At 44.0% G+C, this 21,349-nt stretch overlaps 1 protein-coding gene across 1 annotated transcript; it reads left to right on the forward strand.

Moving 5' to 3' along the window:
• Nucleotides 1-3,413: 3,413 nt before the first annotated feature.
• Nucleotides 3,414-4,397, forward strand: MC3R (melanocortin 3 receptor). Its single transcript, XM_063120554.1, has one exon. It carries the CDS (start codon nucleotides 3,414-3,416, stop codon nucleotides 4,395-4,397), a length of 984 nt encoding a protein of 327 aa, XP_062976624.1.
• The last annotated feature ends 16,952 nt before the right edge of the window (nucleotides 4,398-21,349 follow it).

Below are 21,349 nucleotides of genomic sequence, written 5' to 3' on the forward strand. Positions count from 1 at the left end.
CAACTTTTGTATCTCTGGTATCTGTTATATTTGTTTTGTTCTTGAAGGCCTATGACCACCACCACCCTACCAGCTGCAATTTATAAGTTGCCATTTGCTGTGCTGTGCTGTTATTTGCAATTGAATTTGCCTGCAGAAGAGTCCAGTGCCTTCGCAAACCAGATTTTTATTTATTTTATTTATTTATTACATTTTTATACCGCCCAATAGCCAAAGCTGGGCCGAAGCTATTGGGCCGAAGCTGTAAATAGGACCAGATGTCCTATTTACAGTGGCACAGGGACCAAGCTCCAGGGATTTAGTAGGGTGACCATGGCAGGATCTACACTACTGCTTATAATGGTTTATAATGGTTATAACAACTGTTCAGGCCCAGGACACATTACATATACTGTTTTTATACTATTTTTAAAGTGTTATATCCTGCTTGGTGTAGTTCGGGCCCATATGAAAAGGAGGACAGGGCTCCTGTATCTTTAACAGTTGCATAGAAAAGGGAATTTCAGCAGGTGTCATTTGTATATATGGGGAATCTGGTGAAATTCCCTCTTTATCACAACAGTTAAAGCTGCAGGTGCCCTGCCCTCTTTTAAATCTGGTCACTCTAGTATAGCTCCTGCAGCTTTAACTGCTGTGATGAAGAGGGAATTTCACCAGGTTCTCCATATATACAAATGACACCTGCTGAAATTCCCTTTTCTATGCAACTGTTAAAGATACAGGAGCCCGGTCCTCCTTTTCATATGGTCACCCTAGATTTAGCCAGAGTCAATTCCAAAGATCAAAAGTTGACTTGAGCAGGTTAGCAGGGAAGACAAAGCAGACATCTGGGAGCTGGTGCACAGACATTGTAGCAGCACTCTGTGCCTAGAACTGAAGGTTTTTAAGCCTGAGCCTTCAGAGCCCCACCCAGAGCACAGCTGCAGGCCATCAGCGCCACCTGAGGGATGGTAGACTTATGACTAGAATCCTGCTCATGAGTATAAATCTACTCATGGGAAGTCCTAATTTCTCTCATGGGCACATCTGCATCTGGTAACCAGCTGAGTCTGCATCTTTACGCTCCTGTGCTTCTTGTGCCTCAGCATCTGCCTCTGATTCAGAAGAGGGCTAGGTATGTTTTGAGAGGGAGGTACAACAGCCATCTCCCCCAAGGACCCTGGATCCCCCTCATCTGCCAAAAAGGTCTTTCTGCACAGGCAGCCGCTCCATGATGTTCAATTTGGGGGACTCCAGAGGAGTCATGACACCAGAGGAATATTGGGACTGGCTGACTACAAAGTTTGCAAGTAAGAATGACATATTTCTCTTTAGATTAGGTGGGACTATTGGTTGCCTTGTTCTTGTGTTAAATAAACTACTTGTGCATTTAGTTCTATATAGGTAATTGCTGTATTGTTTTGTGGTTCTAGCTAAAGAAAGTTTTGTTCAATTCCAATCTTTGCAAGCTTTATTCCAATTAAGATCTGCAGAACCCACATAGGGTGAAGGTTATGGGCCTGGTCAGATGACACGCTAACCCACCATGGACTGTTCAGAAATATGATCCACAGTGGGTTAGCATGTCATGTGGCAGGAGATTTTCTTCTCCATGGTGAGCGGAGTACCCTCACCTGCTACCTGCCTGTGGCAAGTTGATTAGCAGGCTTCCAGAGCAATTCCTGTGTTGTCTGACAGGATTGCCGTGGGGTTTTGACCTCATTTTGGCAGGGGGGAAAATGACCATAGAGTCTGCTGGCAAGAGTGACCACCACTTCCGGTGATGCTCTTGCCGCTGCAGACTTTTCTCTATGGTCAGTGACCATTTTTTTCATTTTTCTCAATGGAGTAGCTGCCGGGAAGTGCAGCTAAACTGCACAGAGGTAAATGAACTCACTACGGAAGGGGAGTGAGTAGCAGAACCACAGGAAGCAGTGAGGTTCCCAATCATGTGGTGGCCTGCTTGTTGTGGTTCTGTTACCCTTCCCCTGTCCCTAGTTCCCCTACCAACCCACTCTCTGTGCGTGTCTGAACAAGCCCTAAATCAACATTGTACCACCTTCACAGCCAGTGATGTGAAGTGTAGGTGGGATGACACATAGCCAGATGAGAACATGGGACACAGTCTGTTCAACTAGACTTTATGAGGATGAGAGGGAAAGAATTACACAATGTGGCAGCTCTTTATGTCATCCTCCTTTATTATCTCAGCTACTTTTGGTGTGTAGTTAAAAATAAAGGCTAATGAGAAAAACATCTCTTGTTAGCATCTCTCAAGTGTATGCTTGTGCTGCGTATCAATAGATGGCTTTTTTTTCTCAAACAGGCTTGAGGCTTTTTGTCATTGTTTTGCCTTAACTAATTATGCAGTTGATCAATAGTCAAAGCTGAATAGACATCAAAGTATAAAACCATCAAGAGGAATCCAAGAACAATGTGATCCTGGCAACAAAAACTTAGGCTTCGACAGATGAGACATGTTGAATGGTCTTGAGAGAAAGTATGCAAAACATGCACGCACACATACGAGAGCTTCTTGCGAATTTGCTAATAGTTACTGAAACAACAACAACTCAACCAGCCATCAGGGACTGCTGTGAGAAGGTATGGCGTAGTATGTTAATAAATAACCATATTGCTTCCATACATACAGTATTATACTTGGAAATTTGGCAACCATTTACAGCCTTGTAGAGTGTAAATAATCTCAAGGAAGGATTATGGTTTCAAAAACACGTTAAATATAGTTTATTTCTTAATTTTCTGATATAGGATTTTCTGATATTCAATATTTCTGAGGTCTTGGTTGTAAGATTTGTACCAAACTAATAACAGATTCAAAAGTCTGTCAAGATTATCTCTCTGATCTGCAGAGGGCACCAAATAGTTTTGTATCTAACTGCAGAGGCAGAGAAACGGGGATTCTATGGCTTGTGATTGTAGCTGTCAGTCAAAGAGGTACTTGCTCTCCAGTGGTCATTGTGAGGCACAGAAGATTAAGTAGGAGTGTGTGTTTTTCTCCATTCATGAACATATAAAATTCAATGCTTTTTTTTAACTGTTCCTGCTCTCTCCTCGCAGATGAATAGAGAAGAGGTGCTGTGAAGCGTTCTTGAACCTCCGATCCAGCAGAAGTCCCAGGACACAGTCGCAGATCATAAAGCTTTAAATCAACTTTAAATCAACAGGTGAATGATATTGCAAACAAATCCTGTAGCATTTGCTTCACCTGATTTCACTAGAGGGAGGAAAAAACAGTCTTTTCAACAATGGATTCAGAAATCTACATTGAATATCAAGGACTTTTACCCACCCAGGCAAATCTTGCTTTATTTCATTCTGTAAAGAGAATGTACACATTTCAAATGGATTCTCTCTTTTATGGATTCTCTTTCTGTGATTGTTTATAAACCTGACTATCTTCTACTTCAACAATGAACACAACTGTCCACTGGGCTCTTACATTTCAGCCTGTGTTAGTAAACACCACTGAACAAGTCAATGATTCAGTCCTTTTCAGCAGCAGGAGCGAGAGTGGATTCTGTGAACAAGTCTTCATCAAAGCTGAGGTGTTCTTGACGCTGGGGATTATCAGCATTCTTGAGAACATCCTGGTCATTTTGGCAGTGATCAAAAATGGAAACCTCCATTCACCCATGTACTTTTTCCTTTGCAGCCTGGCAGCAGCAGACATACTCGTGAGTATGTCCAACGCCCTAGAAACTATCATGATCGCCATCCTGAGCAGTGGATATTTACTCATCGATGATCACTTCATCCAGCACATGGACAATGCCTTTGACTCAATGATCTGTATCTCTTTGGTTGCCTCCATATGCAACCTTTTGGTCATAGCTATCGACAGGTACATTACGATTTTCTATGCGCTCCGTTACCACAGCATCATGACTGTGAAGAAAGCTCTAGCTCTCATCGCCATTATCTGGATTGCTTGCATCATTTGTGGCATCATGTTCATTGTCTACTATGAGAGCAAAACCGTCATTGTCTGCCTCATCACCATGTTCTTTACCATGCTTTTCCTCATGGCCTCGCTTTATGTTCACATGTTCTTGTTTGCACGCTTGCATGTCAAGCGCATCGCAGCCCTCCCAGTGGATGGTGTCCCCCAGCAGCGTACTTGTATGAAAGGCGCTGTCACAATCAGTATTCTCCTAGGCGTCTTCATTGCGTGCTGGGCACCGTTTTTCCTTCATCTCATTCTGATCATTTCTTGTCCCACCAACCCACTCTGTGTTTGCTACACCTCACACTTTAACACCTACCTGGTTCTAATTATGTGCAACTCGGTCATTGATCCAGTTATTTATGCTTTCCGGAGCCTGGAGATGCGAAAGACCTTCAAGGAAATAGTTTGCTGCTGTTATGGCATGAGCTCAGGACAGTGCATGCTCTGAAGCATCTACTGTCTGGGAAGACATAAAATGGTTAAGACTGACCTAAACACTGTCTTAAAAGTGCCCTATTGCTAGCAGTGATCACAGGGAGGCTAAAGGACTGGGAAGGGACAGCTGTGCATTTTCTTCCTTTGCTAGAAGTTTGTTGAAGAGTGCATTTAAGCCTGTTGCTTCTTTATATGTAGCGATAACAGAAGCAAAATCTCAGAGGTTTGAGGGCGGGGGAGAAAGTGTGTCCATAAATTACATTACTGAGAGATATGCTTGTTCATTTTCATAGTAGAGCTTCTGTACTCCTCACAGTTATATCGAAAAAAGAATTTCAGCAAATGTGCTAACTACATTCTTGGCTAAATTCTCCCATCTACACATCTATGAAATGTTGGGGACTCCTAACATTGAAAGGTTGATCACTCCAGGTGGGAATGTTTCATTTGAAAAGACTAAGGCTGCAATCCTATGCACACTTACCTAGGAGTAAGTCCAATTGGGCTCAATGGGACTTACTTCTGAGCGGTCATGCATAGATTGCACTGTAAGGCTGCAATCCTATCCACACTTACTTATGAGTAAGCCCCTTTGAAAACATTGACTTACTGAAAAGATAAGATGCATAGATTGGGTTGCACAACTACAGTCCTATGCTTAGGGCTAAGCATCCTTGAAATCAGACGGTCTTTTTGGTAAACCTATTTAGAAGTGCACTGTAAGTGATATTATTTTTATGCTTCACTGGCAAACAACTGCTTTTCAAAAATAGACATCAAAATTGTTTAAAAAGACACTGCTTGAGCAACCTGTATAATGAAAGCCCCAAAAGGGCAAAGTAGAAAAGGAATTGCTTTCAAGGAAACTTTAGATACTCCGTCCGGTGTTCTTAGAACAAACGTAACATACTTACAGATGACAACTTTTACTGCCTCCTCCCCTTTCTAGTTGCTTAGTAGATACAGGCAAATTCCAGATCCTTGATGTGTTTCCTAAGAGTGTATCTCTGTTTTTTAAAGCTATGTGAGTAGCGACCCTCGGAAGAGGATAGAAATGACTGTCAGTCTGGTTGTTCTCTCTAACAAAACGCAGCAGCAGATCCTTGTAAACATTTCCTCTTCAGGTTTAGTAGGACTACTCAAATATGACCCCCCCTGCCCCCATACAAGATTGTGAGCTAAAGCATGTGATCCACTAAAAATAGTTTGTGTCTTCTGTACATTTTATTCTGTGTTCCTCATCTTGGTATAATAGGAGTTTTAATTTGACAGGCAATGCAATCTTGGAAAGATAACAGCACAGAGCTGCGTCTACAGAGAGGACAGATGCATGGCTGAATTGTGACGGTATACAACTGACTTCCTCAACCCAGTATTATTTCCATCATCCCTAGGCAGCATTGCATTGGCCATGCTGGTTGGGGATAATAGCAATTGTAGTCCAATATATCTGGAGGGCAACAGCTTGGGGAAGGCTGGTATACACTGTCCAATACATAAAATGAGGAAAGAACTGTTTCCCAATTAGAAGGAAACCTTCATAAAGCTATTCAGTTTGGTCCATCCAATACATGGGTCAGATCTACACCAAGCAGGGCATGACACTTCGAGCTCCATCATACCAGTGATTTATCGCACTGTCGTCTTGCCTTGTTTACCGTTTTGCCCCTTGACCCTTACATGACGTCGTCCCTGTCCTGCAGTCATCTTGCCTCTTCCCCTCCATTTTACATGTTTTTCTAGGGTGGGGAAAGTGCAGCAATTTTTCTCCACATGGGATAGAACCGTCCTTCCAGCTCCATGTATTGCCATCCTCACGCTATGTCGCAGAATCTCCCTACTTTGGGCATCTGCATTGAAAGGCGGTCTTGCTGACAAAAGAAGAGGGCATGCTGAGTTACTCGAATGACCGGGCTTGTGCTGAGTTGCTTGAACATACTTCTGCTGTTCCAACCCTATTCTCATTGTTTTCTCAATACTATTTCTTCCCTCCCTCCCCCCGCCCAAAAAAAGGCAGAAACGGCACCTAATTGATCAAATGCTAAATTGTTAAAATGGTAGACAACAAATCCAGAGCAAGGGTGGGAAGGTGCCCACATCCATCACAATGCCCATCAACCACAAGAACCAATGAACTGGAGGGGGAAAGAAAAGAGGCAGGGTGGGGCAAGCCGGCACAGGTGAAAAGGTAAATAAGGCGAAATAGTGCAAGAACACACACACACACACACACACGAAAGTGACCAGCGCTTGACGCGCTAATGAAACGGAGGTAGAAATCACAGATGCATACCAGGGAAAAAAATTAGGTGTGATGGAGCTCTGTGAAAACAGTTTGGAAACTGTATATGGAGCGTGTCCTAAGCCCCAACAGTTGTCACTACTGTTATAAATCATTTTAAAGCATTAGTGTAGATCCTGCCATGGTCTACTCAGAAGTAAGCCCCATTGCATTCAGTAGGACTTTCTTCCAGCTAAGTGAGCACTGAATGCAGCATAATTGTATTTTATCACCTCCAGTTTATCAAGATTTAATTGCTTGTACGCTTAGCTGGATTATGGGTCTGATTCACTCTAGAACTTTCCACTTGCATATAGTGCTCCTGCCCCTGAGACAATCTGCAATGTGTGCTTGATTTCATTGCACTGCGCAGAGGCACTGCATAAGCAGATACATCACTCAGGAAAAAAACCCTGCAGAAAACCGATAGGAAAGGAAAGCAATCTCTGAGAGAAAAGAAAATGGTGGCTGAATCCTGTGTTGCTTCGATGCATTCAGTGATTGCTACATTCTCATTAAAGCTGTGCTGAAAATTTCTCCCACATTTTTCCGACCATTCCCATTCAGTCTGATAGAAAATAAATTGCTTTCGAAAAGACATTCAAAGGATAAGAAAATTTCATAGGAATTCTCATAGGCTGAGTTCAGGGTCCTAGGGCTTATGAGGTGCCCTAGGAATATGTGTGAGTGTCGTATTTCTTTGTACAATCATCACTCTGGCAGCCTGTAGCCTCCCTGGTTTCCCTCATTTCAATTAATTTTATATGGTGGCCACCTGCCCTCTCTTCCCCCACAATGCACCAGAACGACATTAAGTCTGGGACATTATGAAGGATGTAAAATGGAGGCCAAGCTGCCAACACAGGTACTGCTGTTACCATTTGCAGGGGTAGCACAACTGCCCACCAAAACCCCTTAGGAAAGGAGGGGGGGAACTTGTGCTACAACCCCCTGCCAATGGCGAGCCCCACCTGTGAGAAACGGCTGGAGAATCTCTCCTCCCACTGGAGAATTTAGGTGGAATTGTCTCCTCAGTTTCTCTGCCAGCAGTTAGGGTGGAGAATTTTGAGAGGTCATTTGTGCACAGCTCTCTAATTCTCAAAAACAGCTTACCTGTTAGCTGAAAACCTCATATCTTTTTTTAAAATTTGCATTCTTATGCTAAACAAAGCCAAAAACACAGATTGATGGTAGTTCCATGACCCTCTTTTCATTATTACCCTCTTACCTTACTTAGGGGTGCAGAACCTCAGGCCTGTGGGCCAAATCCATCCCTCTGGGGTTGCACAGATGGACCCAACCCCTTTCCCCAACAGAGCTTCCTGTGCTCTGTATTGTTTTTCCCTATTGTAAAATTTTGAAATGCCCCTCCTAAGGCCCAGTATCTGACAGTAAAAACTTTAAACTAAGACACGGAAGCATTTTTGTTTGTTTTTAACCTCGCCCTTTTTGCCTTCAGTTCTGCCCACCTGAATGTGGCCCCTGAGATCTTGTCCAAAATGAAATTAAGCCCTTGGGCTGAAAGAGGTTTTGTCTTACTGGAAAATATATTGATTCCCCAATTATGAACAGTACTGAAATTATGAACTAATCCCTGAGAAGCCCAAGAAGAAGCTGTTTTGCCTCCATTTCTGTGGGTCAAACTACAAATTGCACACAAAGAAATGTCTGCTCCCCTTTTTCTTCCAGAGTTTCAAAGGAATCTATCTCCTAAATATGGCTGACTCCACTGTTAGGCAGAGTGAGGTGGCTGTCTCAGGCATGGACGCTGGGAAAGAAAGGGGCAGAGAACCACAGTGAGGTGTTGGAAGGCAAATCTGCATGTGCCAGTGACCTATCCTGTACCCCCCACCCCAAGATAGCCCTTTTTTCCTCAGGTGAAGCGAAGAATGCTGTCCCATCACCAGTGGTGAAGTAAGATAAACTGCCAGCCTGGTTGGCTTCACTCACTCACTCTCTCTCTCTCTCTCACACACACACACACACACACACTCTCACACACACACTATCCCCAGTTTTAAACACCTGAAAAGAGCTTTTGTGAGGCTACCAGAACAATTGACAGAGGACTTAGCTACAACGGGCGAAATCCCAGGACGAACCCTGGAATCATCCCTCTGCATCCACATGAGGCACAGGGAATCCCGGGATCAGGGAGGTATCCCTCCCTTGCCCCAAGATCTCACCCTCCCCTTTGGGCCTGCTTTTTCTACGGTCTCGGGCTGAGCCCGAGACCGCGGAACATGTGGCCCGTTGCTGCGGTTTGACCTGGCTCCACGCGATTCCTTGCACGGGGCGCAGCGCTCTTCAGGAGCGTTGTGCCCATAGGGAGTAGGTGGGGAGCTGGGAAATTAAATCATTTTTTTTTAAAGCACCTACCTTTGTGCACAAGCGTTCGTGCGCTCCGTCTTCTTTTTAAAAAAATGGCGGGCGTGACGCCTCTTTTCTTGAGCTCATCGTGCCTCACGTGTAAATGGAGGAGGGATCTCGCATTAATCACAACGTGAGATCTTCCTTCATTCGTCGCAGACTATCAGGCCTAAGATGTTTTTATAGCTACTGCATTGTTGCTGCTAATTTGGAAAAACAACTGCATTTTCAAACACCCTAACTTGAGGGAACTCTTTCTATCTCTTTATCCAAGGAATTTATGTAGTTTTGCCATGAAGCCCTATGTGTAACAAAGGATTCTGGGTAATATATTAGGGTGCACACTAAGTTTATGTCAGGCACGAGCCAGACCTCTTGCCTGAGAGAGTGCCTGAAACACACTCGTTGGTAAAGCTGCATTTTGTGGGGCGAAGAAGACCCAGTGTGGCTTTCCAGTTGTTTTTCAGAGAAGTTTGCCATAAATGGAGCCTCCTCAAAGTGAAACCCTATGAATAGTTTAGGAAGAATCCCAGGATTCCCCTGGAAGACCGTCTGAAAATCATTGCTCTACTAACCAGAGTAAAATGAGGCATGGTTAAAGAGAAAGGTAGTCACGAGGCTGTGGTAACCAGCCTGATACTTCTGGCTGCTTAAAACTTTCACAACAGCCCAAGTGTCTTTTGTGGAAAGACTGTCACTCAATGGTGGAGTACCTGCATTGCATGCAAATAGTCTCAGATTCAAATCACCAGCATCTTCAGGTAGGGCTGGGAATGACCCTCGTCTGAAACCCTAGCAAGCTGGTGGGGGAAGAGGGATTTGTTTGAGCATTACAGAGCTGTAAGTCACAGTTGTTAAAACTAGTCATTGTAATCTACCCTTTTATATTCTGCAATTCTGCTTGTTGTGATCTTATGCCTCAGGATAGTCTCTTGTATGCTCTTATGGTACCCAGTCGATTGTATTTTATCTTGGGGTTATCATTTTAATGTCATTGTTGTGAGTTTTGTTTAATTTGTACTTGATGTTCTCCAGAGCTGCTGTGCTGAAAAAGTAATCATCTCTCAAATAAAATGGATCTGAAGTCACCTGTCAGGTGTTCTGTGCTTTGTATGATATTAATGGATACGAGCTCAATAAATGACAAGTCCTTCTAAGAGCACGGGACAGGAAAATACCAACAAGGGTAACTGCTCCATCCTGCTGGAGTGAAGTCAGTGACAACTGTATTAGCTCTTGAGAGATCTTCGTGTTGTCTATATTTATTTATTTATTAAAACCCTCAACTTTTTATAACATTCTTTACTCTTAGAAAGTGCTATGACGCAATGGAAATTACGTACTTCTCGGGAATGAAGAATTGTTTGTAAGTCTGAAAACTTTGTAATGAGTCTTAAGGACAAACTACATGTTGCATTAAAGATCTCAGTTTACAGAGCTGGGCAGTGTCTTGACGACAACACTTAGTCTTGTTCATCCTTTTTGTTATCTGATCAGTTCCTTTTAATGGCTCCCTCCCCTTCCTTTTCCTTCTTCCTCTGCCTCTACTGCAAGCACCATGTGGTCTATCTAGAAAAGAAGCAAGTAACCATATCTCACGCCTTCAGTTACTTTCACTCACTCACCCAGCTTTAGGAGGTGTTTATAGTTAAGCAGTGTATAAAGGCACTAATAAAACAAGTTGATTTGAACTTCTTCTAAACAGACTCTAGCCTGTGTTTATTGCCTCCAAGGCTAAATGCTGTGTTGCCATGCTTCTCTATTTAAGGCAACTCTGTGGTAAATCACAACAGACCTTCCAACAGATGCATGGTCTATATCACCCTTTCCCAACCTGGTGCCTTCTGGATCTTTTGGACTTCAATTCCCATCAGAACTTCAATTCCCATGCTGTATGAGGGTTTCCAGTCACAGGAATTCTGTAATCGCATTGATCTGAACATGCTTACAGATCCCTCTTCAGATCTCTGTGCTCAATGTCTGAAGGTCTACACAGAAGCCAAGTATGCATGGATACTGGGGGGGGCTGGCTTACATGTGCACCCACATCCCCATACCCAGTTTAGCCCTACACATAAGTAGGTACATGTCAAGGGTTTATAGTTCAGTTAAATTATTGTGTGAGTGTGATTCAAGTGTCCTTCATGTTTGTTTTGCGCTTGTTAAGAATTCCACATCACAATTCTGCCTGAACTGCCTTACTTATGAATCATCATGAGCTAAACAAAGAATGCCCTCCCTCCCAGCAAACACAACACCATGTTCATATGTCACAGAAGTGGCTTCCATTCTGCACAATGAAAGGAATTATAATTTTTTAAAAAAACAGATTGGGCACAGCTCGTTCTAAAGCATTCTTTGTGATTTGTAACTTCAGAAGTTACATTATGCAATGTAACTTTGCATTGCATAACTCAGCAATGTGCATTCCCTCACTTATATATTTATGGGCTTGTCCAGCTATTTTTTGCGCATAAATATCTGTGTGTGTGCATGTGTGTGTTTGGGCATCTGCTATGGAAGAGAGATGCCCACTGTAAGACTGTGCAAGCTGCTTTCAGCTGCTTGGGGCTCAACACCAAACGACATTGACATAATGGCCGTGTTCAGATGTCACACTAAGCCGTGATAGTTGAGATCTTTGAGCTAACCATGACAGCTTAACGTGTTGTGTATAGGCTGTTTGTCCTAACCATGGTGGCTGCATAACCACGGTTTAACCACCCTCACTAACCACATGCTACAAAAGGGTTAGTAGCCCTAACCATGGTTAACTGCAATTGATCTTGGCAGCAAGAGCAGTGGAAAGCAGCACTGCTGCTCCTGCCGCCACTCAAGCTCTCCATGACATGGTCCAAGAAGTGCCAGAAGCATAAAAATGACAGTATGGGCAAACTCACCCATTCCTATCTTGCATCCTGCTTGTCAGGTATAGGTACAAGTATGCCGATGTAACGCACCAATAAGCATAGATGCTAAAAAGAGAAATCAACTCTGGTGCCAGCCTTGCACCTAGTATGTAGATTTGTTAGGAAATGGTTTGAGGATGTCAGATAGGGTGACCATATGAAAAAGAGGAAAGGGCTCCTGTATCTTTAATAGTTGCATAGAAAAGGGAATTTCAGCAGGTGTCATTTGTATATATGGGGAACCTGGTGAAATTCCCTCTTCATCACCACAGTTAAAGGTGCAGCAGCTATACTAGAGTGACCAGATTTAAAAGAGGGCAGGGCACCTGCAGCTTTAACTGGTGTGATGAAGAGGAAATTTCACCAGGTTCCCCATATATACAAATGACACCTGCTGAAATTCTCTTTTCAATACAACTGTTAAAGATACAGGAGCCTGTCCTCCTTTTCATACGGTCACCCTAATGTCAGATGTCTCTGCAAGCTTATCTCTGGCCTTAGCTAGACCTAAGGTTTATCCCAGGATCATCCCGGGGTCATCCCTGTTCATCTAAATGACACAAAGGGGATCCTGAGAGCAGGCAGGGATGATCCTGGGATAAACCTTAGGTCTAGCTAAGGCCTCCGTAAGAAGCTCCCATGGGATCTAGCTTGCTTACTCCCTGTTGCGGCCTTGAAGCTGCTGGTTCTCTGGGATCTTTGTATCACTCTGTTTATAAGATATGCACACTTTGCTAATTTTACCCCTCCTTTTCCTTTGGGGCATGTGCACGTCTGCAAGTTGGATTAGAATCTGATGGTGTCTGGTCTAGCCTTACATACATGATATAGCTGTTGAGGATTATCCCTTTGTCTGTGTTTTTCCCACCTTGCTGAGGTCAGGGATGAAAGGCATCCAGATTACGGTTCTCTAGTCAAGATGGAGTCTGTTTGGTTCACTCTAAAACCAAGTTACAGGAGTTTAAGGTCACCCAGAGGCCTTTCTACAAGTCCCTCTGCCAAATGAGGTAAAGTGGGTGTCTACTAAGGACAGGGTTTTTTTTAGTGGTGGCACCCCAGTTGTGGAATGCCCTTATCAGACAGGCTTGCCTGGTATCTACATTACAGTCTTTTTGGCACCAGGTGAAGCTGTTTTTATTTTGTCAGGCTTTTAAAGCACAATCCTATACATGTTTAGACTGAGAAAAGGCCTATTTAGACCATTTACACCTGAAATTTTGCATAAATGGCTCTTTGTGGAAAAGCCCGAGCTGCCATTTTTTATACAAAATGGCGGCTCAGTGAGAGTGCAAGAGGCCATGCATCGACCACCCGCAGACCACCCGGTGGCTCAATGCTCGGCAAGCAGTGTCAGGTGGCCAGGAAGTAGGGATGAGCGGCCAGCAGGAGTCTGGAGAGTGACACAGAAAGAAGTGAGTTTGCCCATCCCTACTCCCAACCAGAAAATGCAGAGCAGGAAAAGTGAGGGGGGGGGGGGACCTTTCCAGCACTCATAAGAGGTTTGGAACCTTTATGACCAGCTAATCATACACTATATGAGAGGTTTGTGAGCAGCTTCTGTGACAAATACCAATTGTGTGGAGAAGGAGCAAGTGAGATACTCATAAAGCACCCACCCTCCATTTCCTCATTGGCCAGGTTGCACTAGAATACACACATCTGGCCATTGGCTCACACATGTGCCCTGCCTTTCCTCCCAGGCTAGGTATGATGCTGCCCTAACCTTGCATTCCTCCAAAAGCTGGGCAGGGTGGGAGGAGAATAAATCCCTGACTGTTTCCAATCTCCCCGTATCCTGAATTTATTTGTTTCAAAAGCCACCATGAAGCAATAGTCTTGTTTTCATTTCAAGCATGTAGGCAAGCCTTTGCTTAGGGGAGTGAGCTGGTTTCCTGCAGATGTCAAAAGATAAAGTCTGGGCTTCTGAAGTAAAGATGAAACTGGGCTCCTGTGGTGTTAGAGCTTAGGAGCGAGATACAGTGCACAGGCTTTATATCTTCATACAAATCCCTGTCACTATGCCCTGTGGGAGACCGAGTGTGGATGGTTCATTTATTGTAGACTTGTTCTGTTATAAGTCCTACATCATTATGAGTTAAGAACACAAGGACATCAAGGAGACTTTGGTACAGAAACCCATTTTAAAGCCCAGAGAAAGCCAGAATGGAAATACATCTGTGTTCGGACAACACAATAGTCAATGGTGGGGTAATAATCAACTTGAGAGTTGTTTTTCTACGCAGTGCTCCCCACATGACATGATAATAATCAACTGTGGTGTGGATTAGGATCAGCACTGAGTTGACTATTAGTCCACGCTGAGTAGACTCACTCATCCTCTGCCCTCTCTGCCTTCCTCAATCCTCCCGCTACTATCCCATCAGCCATTGCTGCTGAAAATATATCCTGCTGGCTGGAAAAGAGAGGCAGCCGCCGCTTTGACCGCTCTTGCCTTGCGACTCTGTGGCTGACTAAATAACCGACTGTCAAACTGCCGGCTGACCAAGGCTGAATTATGAGGACTACCGTAATCTCATGCAGATAAACCTGGCAATAAACCCGTCCAGGCCAGGGGAAGAGGGAGGGCAAGGCAAGGCAAAACAAAGCTGTATGCAGGTTTGGGAGTTTACCGATTCCACGAAGGAAACTCACTGAGGCAGAGAAGAGTCCTTTTCCAGTCCACGGTCCAAAATCCAAGGAAGTCAAGGTGTACAGGTGAGGGCAAGGCTCAGGGTCTAGGAACAAGCTGAGGAGGGCCGGCGTGTCCATTTGCATTGCAACTTCAGCAAGGGCCTGTGCATTCCAGCTGCTTTTAACTCCAGCTTCCTGGAGCAGCTGCTGGTAATTAGTCCGCAGTCTTCTGGAAGTGTTAGAGTTGCACCCGAGGAAGCCTCCTCAGATGAGGAGGAGGCAAACTTACAAGAAGTAGAGGGTGTTTCCTCCCCCACAGCCGGACCAGAGACCAGTGCACAGTTGGTAGGGAGTCATTCCATGGAAGAGAATGCAGGTCCCGTGGAGGAGCCACGGGCCAGTCAGTTGCTTCCTCTGCCTGTCGCTCCTGAGGCTGAGTCAGAGACGGAGGTGGTTCGACCACCCAGCCCCCGCGAAAGGAGACGAAGGAGAAGGGCAGAACAAATGCAGGTGGTGAGGCGAAGTATGCGCCTGCAGAACAGGCAGGGAAAAGACGCTGAACTGTAGGAGGGGGTTGGGTCAAAAGGTGAAGGAATGAGGCACAGCTGGGATCTGGGTGGGGTCATGCTGGCAGGGTTTGAAAAGGGAGAACCTGACCGCTGGTCTGGTGTAGCAAACACCTTTCGTCCCTCCGGTTGCTACTGTGCCCTACGCCTTACCGTTTGACTGCGACTTTGGTTTCCTGACCTGGACTGGCTTGATTGACTCTGCTTGACGTTTATCCCTGGCATTTTGGACAACTGACTTGGCTCTTGATATCGGACTGGACCTGACCTTCGCTTGCTCTTGGCTCCTTGACACCAGCACCCTCTGTTTGGTTCTTCGACCCGGATCGGTAGGCTTGCACTTCAGAACTTGTCTCTGGCTAGAACTTTACTTTACTTAAAGGACTGTGTTCTTCTTAAAACGCAACAGTTCCCTCCTGCATTCTTGGCCAGAGATTTATGGCTGGGTAATTGGTAATAAAACACTAAAGCAATAAAGCATTCAGCAGAACGCCTTGACTCGTGGCTGGTCACTGAAAGGAAGCCTTTTTGTCTTAAATGGGCCGGGCACTCATTTCTGTTGCTCTTTTACGTTAAGCCTTCTTCAGACTGCTGAATCTGACAGAGGAGCTGCGGCAGAGCATTGATCATTATCTGGCGATGAGGGCACTGGAGCTGTTTCTGTGCTAGACCCCTCACCCAGATCTGCAACCTGCCATTCCTTTTCACCCGAGGAAAAATCCGAGGAAGGCATGACACCAATGGTGGCTGAGGAAATAACCAACAGTGCCCTCCACACAACATGATAACTAACAGTAGTTCAAACAGCCAACTCTGCACAGCGTTGGTTATTTGCGATGGTTATTTCAGCCAAATAACCAACCATTGGTTAAAAAACTCAATCCACTTTAAACTTTGTAAGGCCGCCTTGAGGCCCAGCATTGGGCAAAAGGCGGGATACAAATAAATATAATAATAATAACAACAACAACAACAACAACAACAACAACCCATGGTGGGTTAAATAACCAACTTTTGACTATTTAAACCACCATTGGTTATTGCGTTTCTGAACCCAGTCCAGGAGTGGGCAAACTTCAGAAATTGTCAGATCTCCTTTGTTTTTTTACTGGAACTCCAAGCTCTACCAGCCAGATGCAGATGGCAAAAGATATATACTTAGAACTAAAGAACAGGGTGCCACTGAGCATATTCTATTTCATTGTTGGGTTTGGTTTGGTTTTTACTTTCAGAACCAGAACTGAACTATTTCATACACATCCACTCCTTGTTATCCCAAGCTTTCTTCATTTCAGCAGCTAAACTTAGATGGAAAGGGTCATTTGGTTGCTATTGTCATACAACTGAAAGTCAGAACCCCCTGTTGATCTCCTGCAAATCACTCAAAAGTCTACCAAGAGATCCTGATCTCTACACTCCAGGAATACAGGCGTTTGAATCGGTTTAGTTTGCCCAAAATCAATGTGAGTAAAATTTGCATAAATCCATATTGTTCAGGGGTGGCTGTGTCAGAACCACAAGCCAAATCGACATCCCTGCAAAAATAATTTGATTAAATGAGCCAGAGAAAGACGCTTGTCTGGCTGACAGCGCATGAATTACTACGGTAGAAGAGAAATAGCCTATTAATATTCATCTCACTCATGTTGAATATTGCTCCTGGTTAGAACACTGCATGAATGTCAGAGCCTATTTAAATGGAAGTTACACTTTGTACACTATGAGTCGCAGCCCAATCATAACTCAGAATTAGTTCATTTAGGGCACTATTTCTCCTTGTTAACATGCAAAAGGCTCTACCTGTCATGCTGTTCTGTATTCCTAAAGCTGTCACCCCATAACTCGCTAGCAAGCAACGCACTTGTTGTTGTAACGTTTCTAAACAACAAACAGAAGCAAAGGTCCAAGAGACATGTACTACACCCAAGATGTGCTTCCACCAGAAGGAACTCCGCTCTCACTTCAAGAGGCATCCCGTTGTGCCCCATCGAATGCTGTTCTAGAGTTTCTCTGGATCTCTAAGACTGACTTTTCAAGGATCATGGAGGCCTGCAGTAGAAAGCAGGCTGGCCATGTGCCCTTCTTTAAAGAGGACAAACATTCACTTGAAGAGCTATCATAGATCAGTCCTCTATTTGAATGGTGATGCAATCCAAGTCTGGTATAAAGATAAAAGATCCATCAGAAGGAAGAGTTGGGCTTTAAAATTGCCCATCAAGAATTAGCACCTGGGCACAGACTGAGCAGGCAGACACCTGTCACAGTCTTCACTCACTATAGTTAGAATATTTATTTAAATATTCCAAATCTATTTAAAATTATTTCGAGGCTGCCTTTTAAGGGTGGTACACTCTCAATAAAATAGATGGATTTTTAATGGTGAGCTAGCCACCCACCCTGCTGATTATGTTGCACAAGCACACCACCACTGCTTGTACAACGGCGCTTTGGCGCTTTAGGGGCAACCTGAAACTAGCGGAACCCCTCATTTATAGAAGGAGGCAGGTCTGCAGAGCTCAGGGAAGGGAGCTCCGCCAACTTTACCTCCTTCCAGAAATGAGCATTCCTGCTCATTTTGCTGCTTCCTCTAGGAAGCGCAGAATCTCTCTTGCATGAGCGATGGATCTGCTTGCATAACAAAATTGGCAGGGGGAAGGAGAATCTTTGCATCACCACCGCCTCCACCTTTTTGCACATCATCCACCAAGCTTCTCCTTTGCCAAACCGTGCCAAATAAAGTCGGCATTAACCAATGGCTACCTGGCAACAACTTTCAAAAGGAGAGAATAGGAGGAGAGAAGGAGAGGAGAAACTGAGCCCAACGCCTTCACAAGAGGAGGCTTTCGTCAAGCAGCAAAGCAGATGAAAGGCAGAGTACAAAAAGAACATTTTGTGAAAAAATGATTGGAACAGAGACTCCCCCCCCCCCCCACGATCTATCACCAGGGTCTATTGTAAATGACTTACTAGGGTAATCTTATGCAAATAGCCCATTATTTTAAATGTAACCTGGAAATTCTTATTGTCCCTGGCAGAGGAGCAGAGCCTTCTCCCCTACCTATTATCTTATTCTTCAGTCAGTAGCTCCTTGATTTTAGCAATAAAATCAAGGTTTAATAACCTCCAAATTAGATTACTGCAATGCCTTCTACATGGGGCAGCCTTCGAAGACAGTTTGGAAGCTGCAGCTTGTGCTAAATGCGGTGGCCAGGTTGATAGCTGGAACAGGGAGGTCTGAACATAAAACACTGATTCTGGCCCACTTGCATTGGCTGCCTATGCATTTCCGAGCCCAATTCAAGGTGCTGGTTTTAACCTATAAAGCCCTTCATGGCTTGGGACCACAATACCAGATGGAACGCCTCTCCCGACATGAACCTACCTGTACACCGCGCTCAACTTCTAAGGTCCTACTCCGAGTGCCTTCTCCGAGGGAAGCTCGGAGGATGGCAACAAGGGAGAGGGCCTTTTTGGTGGTGGCCCCTGGACTGTGGAATGATCTCCCCGATGAGGCTCACCTGGCGCCAACATTGTTATCTTTCAGGTGCCAGGTCAAGACTTTTCTCTTCTTCCAGGCATTTAACAACGCTAAGTTTGTTTTTTAATGGACCCCAGAACTGTTGTTTTAAATGGATGCTGCTGTTTTTATACTGTTGTTTTTATGTCTCTGATGGTTTTTAAATTTTGTATAATTTTAATGTTTACTGTTTTTAGCTTTTGTGAACCGCCCAGAGAGCTTCGGCTGTGGGGCAGTATATAAATGAAATAAATAAATAAATAAATAAATACGTATCACACTGAATAGCATGCATTCAAAGAAAGAGTCCTATTGAAGGCAGCCATTAACCAGTGTAGGGGCATCAATAAAAGGATATTTTGGTTCATGCTTATGCATAAAGCTTATATCATGAATGGTTTTAAGGGACCCAGATCCACCATGGCCATATACTATAAAGCCAGAAGTAATACCCTCCTTGAAATCTATCCGTGAAATGGGGTTTCTTTAGGGCTAGCTCTAAGCCAAGAAGGATATAACACTTTGAAAGCAGTGTGCCGATCCAAAATTTTCGGATTGGCCCGCAGGGCGGAGCGGGGGGTTCCGTGCACACCCCTAGTCAATATCATTATCTACCATTATAAAGCAGTAGTGTAGATCCTGCCTAGGTGTGCCAAATATCCCTTACTAGCAAGGATATGGTGACAACCATCTCACACTGAGATTTTCCACCTGCTCTACCCCAACCTCCCTCCTGGAAGCCATATTAGAAGCAGCTTCCTGGATGAAACTTGCTCAGGGCGATAGTGACTACCATGAAGGACTGCCACCTTTAAAAGAATAATAACCCCCCAATTTTTATTAAAAATAACAACATCCAAAAGGGGGAAAGTAACATAAATACAATGATCAACTTCAATGCATTAGAAGTATTAGATGACAATATAATCTAAGGGTGCAACCATATGCATGTTTAGGCAGCAAAATGGCTGGCTAAAGAATGCTGGGAGTTATAGGACTGTTTGCTGTCTAAACATGCATAGGATTGTACAAACCCAATATCTAATGTATAATGTATGAATAAAAATTGAAAGAGAGAGGAGAGAGATAAAAGAAAAACAATGTACTAATACATATAGCCCCAAGGTTTGCAGAAGCACAGCAATCTTTAGACAGGGGGATCCACCTCTCCCTCCAAAACAGCCCAGTGTGGACTGAGCAAGCCTAGTAGTGGCCATGGAATGCTGACTACGAGCTTCTCTACACAAGGATGTTAAACTGCTTTCACTTTTGTCACAGAATTGAGATCCGAGCATTACCCAAAGAGTGTTTCCTTTCTTGCTTTTCTGCTACATAATCTCTAGGTCACGTTGTGGTGTAGTGGAATAGTGCAAGAACACAAGAGGAAATCACACTTTCTTTCACTTTCACAATTACATACCGCACTTTCCCTGCTCTAAAAAAAAACAATACTTGCCCAAAGTGCTATTTAGATACAGATGCGGACTGGAGGGTCATGACGTCACCTAAAGAATCTGTAAACAACAGTGAGCAGGAAGAGGCAAGTGCACTATAAATGCCTCATGAAGAAAAAACCTGTTTGGGACAGGAGAACGCAGGGGGAAAGGGAATGGAATGGGGTATACTGGAAAAGGGGAGAATAGTACTAGCCGGCATGAACAGGAGCAGTCTACTTTGCAACTTTGTCTTGTGGATGCCACTTGTACCTTTAGAGTAATGAACTAGGTAGCCCTCCCAATAGAGGAGGGAAGGCAAATACCAAAGTCAGATTTCATATAATTCATAGTTTTCCAGTGTATGGTTTTTTTGCATGAGATAGTGGCCTCATCTACACCAAGCAAGATACTGCGCTATGAAAGCAGTATGAAAGTGTTATATAAAAGGCAGGAGCCACACTGCTGCTTTGTAGCGGTATTGAAGTGCACTGACAACTGTTGGGGCCCATTGACACATACCATATACCACTTTCATATTGCAATATTCTGCTTGGTGTGGCTCCTGGCTTTTATATACCACTTTCATAGTGCAATATCCTGCATGGTGTAGATGAGCCCTTTGTGTCCCAAATGACAAATGCCCACTACTGTCCTTTCGGAATAGAAGACAAATGTATGGTAGCACATCGTTAATGGATCTTGTGGCTGTTTCAGGGCAACTACATGCTTAACCATTTAATATGATCTGCGACTTTTGCAAATGCAATTATGAGCCTTATCACACCAGCGTTATACTGTGCAATCACTGTGAATTGCGTGCAAAGGACTCTGAAGTTTTCCAGCTTATAATCTGCTTTTATTGTGGAGTACTCCCAGGCATCCTGCTTTAATTGTGGTATAAAGCCACAAGACCCGACCTATTTTGCTACTAGTTTTGAAGCGAATCATTTGTTGTTTTCCGAGCAGTCACTGGGGGTGCAGGAGCAGGATTTGATACTCTTAAGCTTCAAATTGAACAAATGCTTACATCTGCGTAAGTTTTAAAGATGAAGACATCAAAATTGGCACAGTAATAGATATTAAGGAGAGCTTTAAGCATACCAAATTTGAATTGGATTGGGTCATCCATTGTTTTTTTATGATTTTTTTACATTTCCTCCCTTAAACCCTTTTCCTGGTATGCAAAGGATCTTAGGAGCGCTGCCGCCCAGGGTGTGATTCAGCTAACAACAACAGCGACAGCTTAGTGCTGGAG

This window comes from Elgaria multicarinata, chromosome 1 (genome assembly GCF_023053635.1).
Source record: "Elgaria multicarinata webbii isolate HBS135686 ecotype San Diego chromosome 1, rElgMul1.1.pri, whole genome shotgun sequence".
NCBI classification, from domain to species: domain Eukaryota; kingdom Metazoa; phylum Chordata; class Lepidosauria; order Squamata; family Anguidae; genus Elgaria; species Elgaria multicarinata.

What these genes read in the sequence shown, in the direction of transcription:
- MC3R (XM_063120554.1), top strand. Translation starts at nt 3,414, where the DNA reads ATGAACACAACTGTCCACTGGGCTCTTACATTTCAGCCTGTGTTAGTA.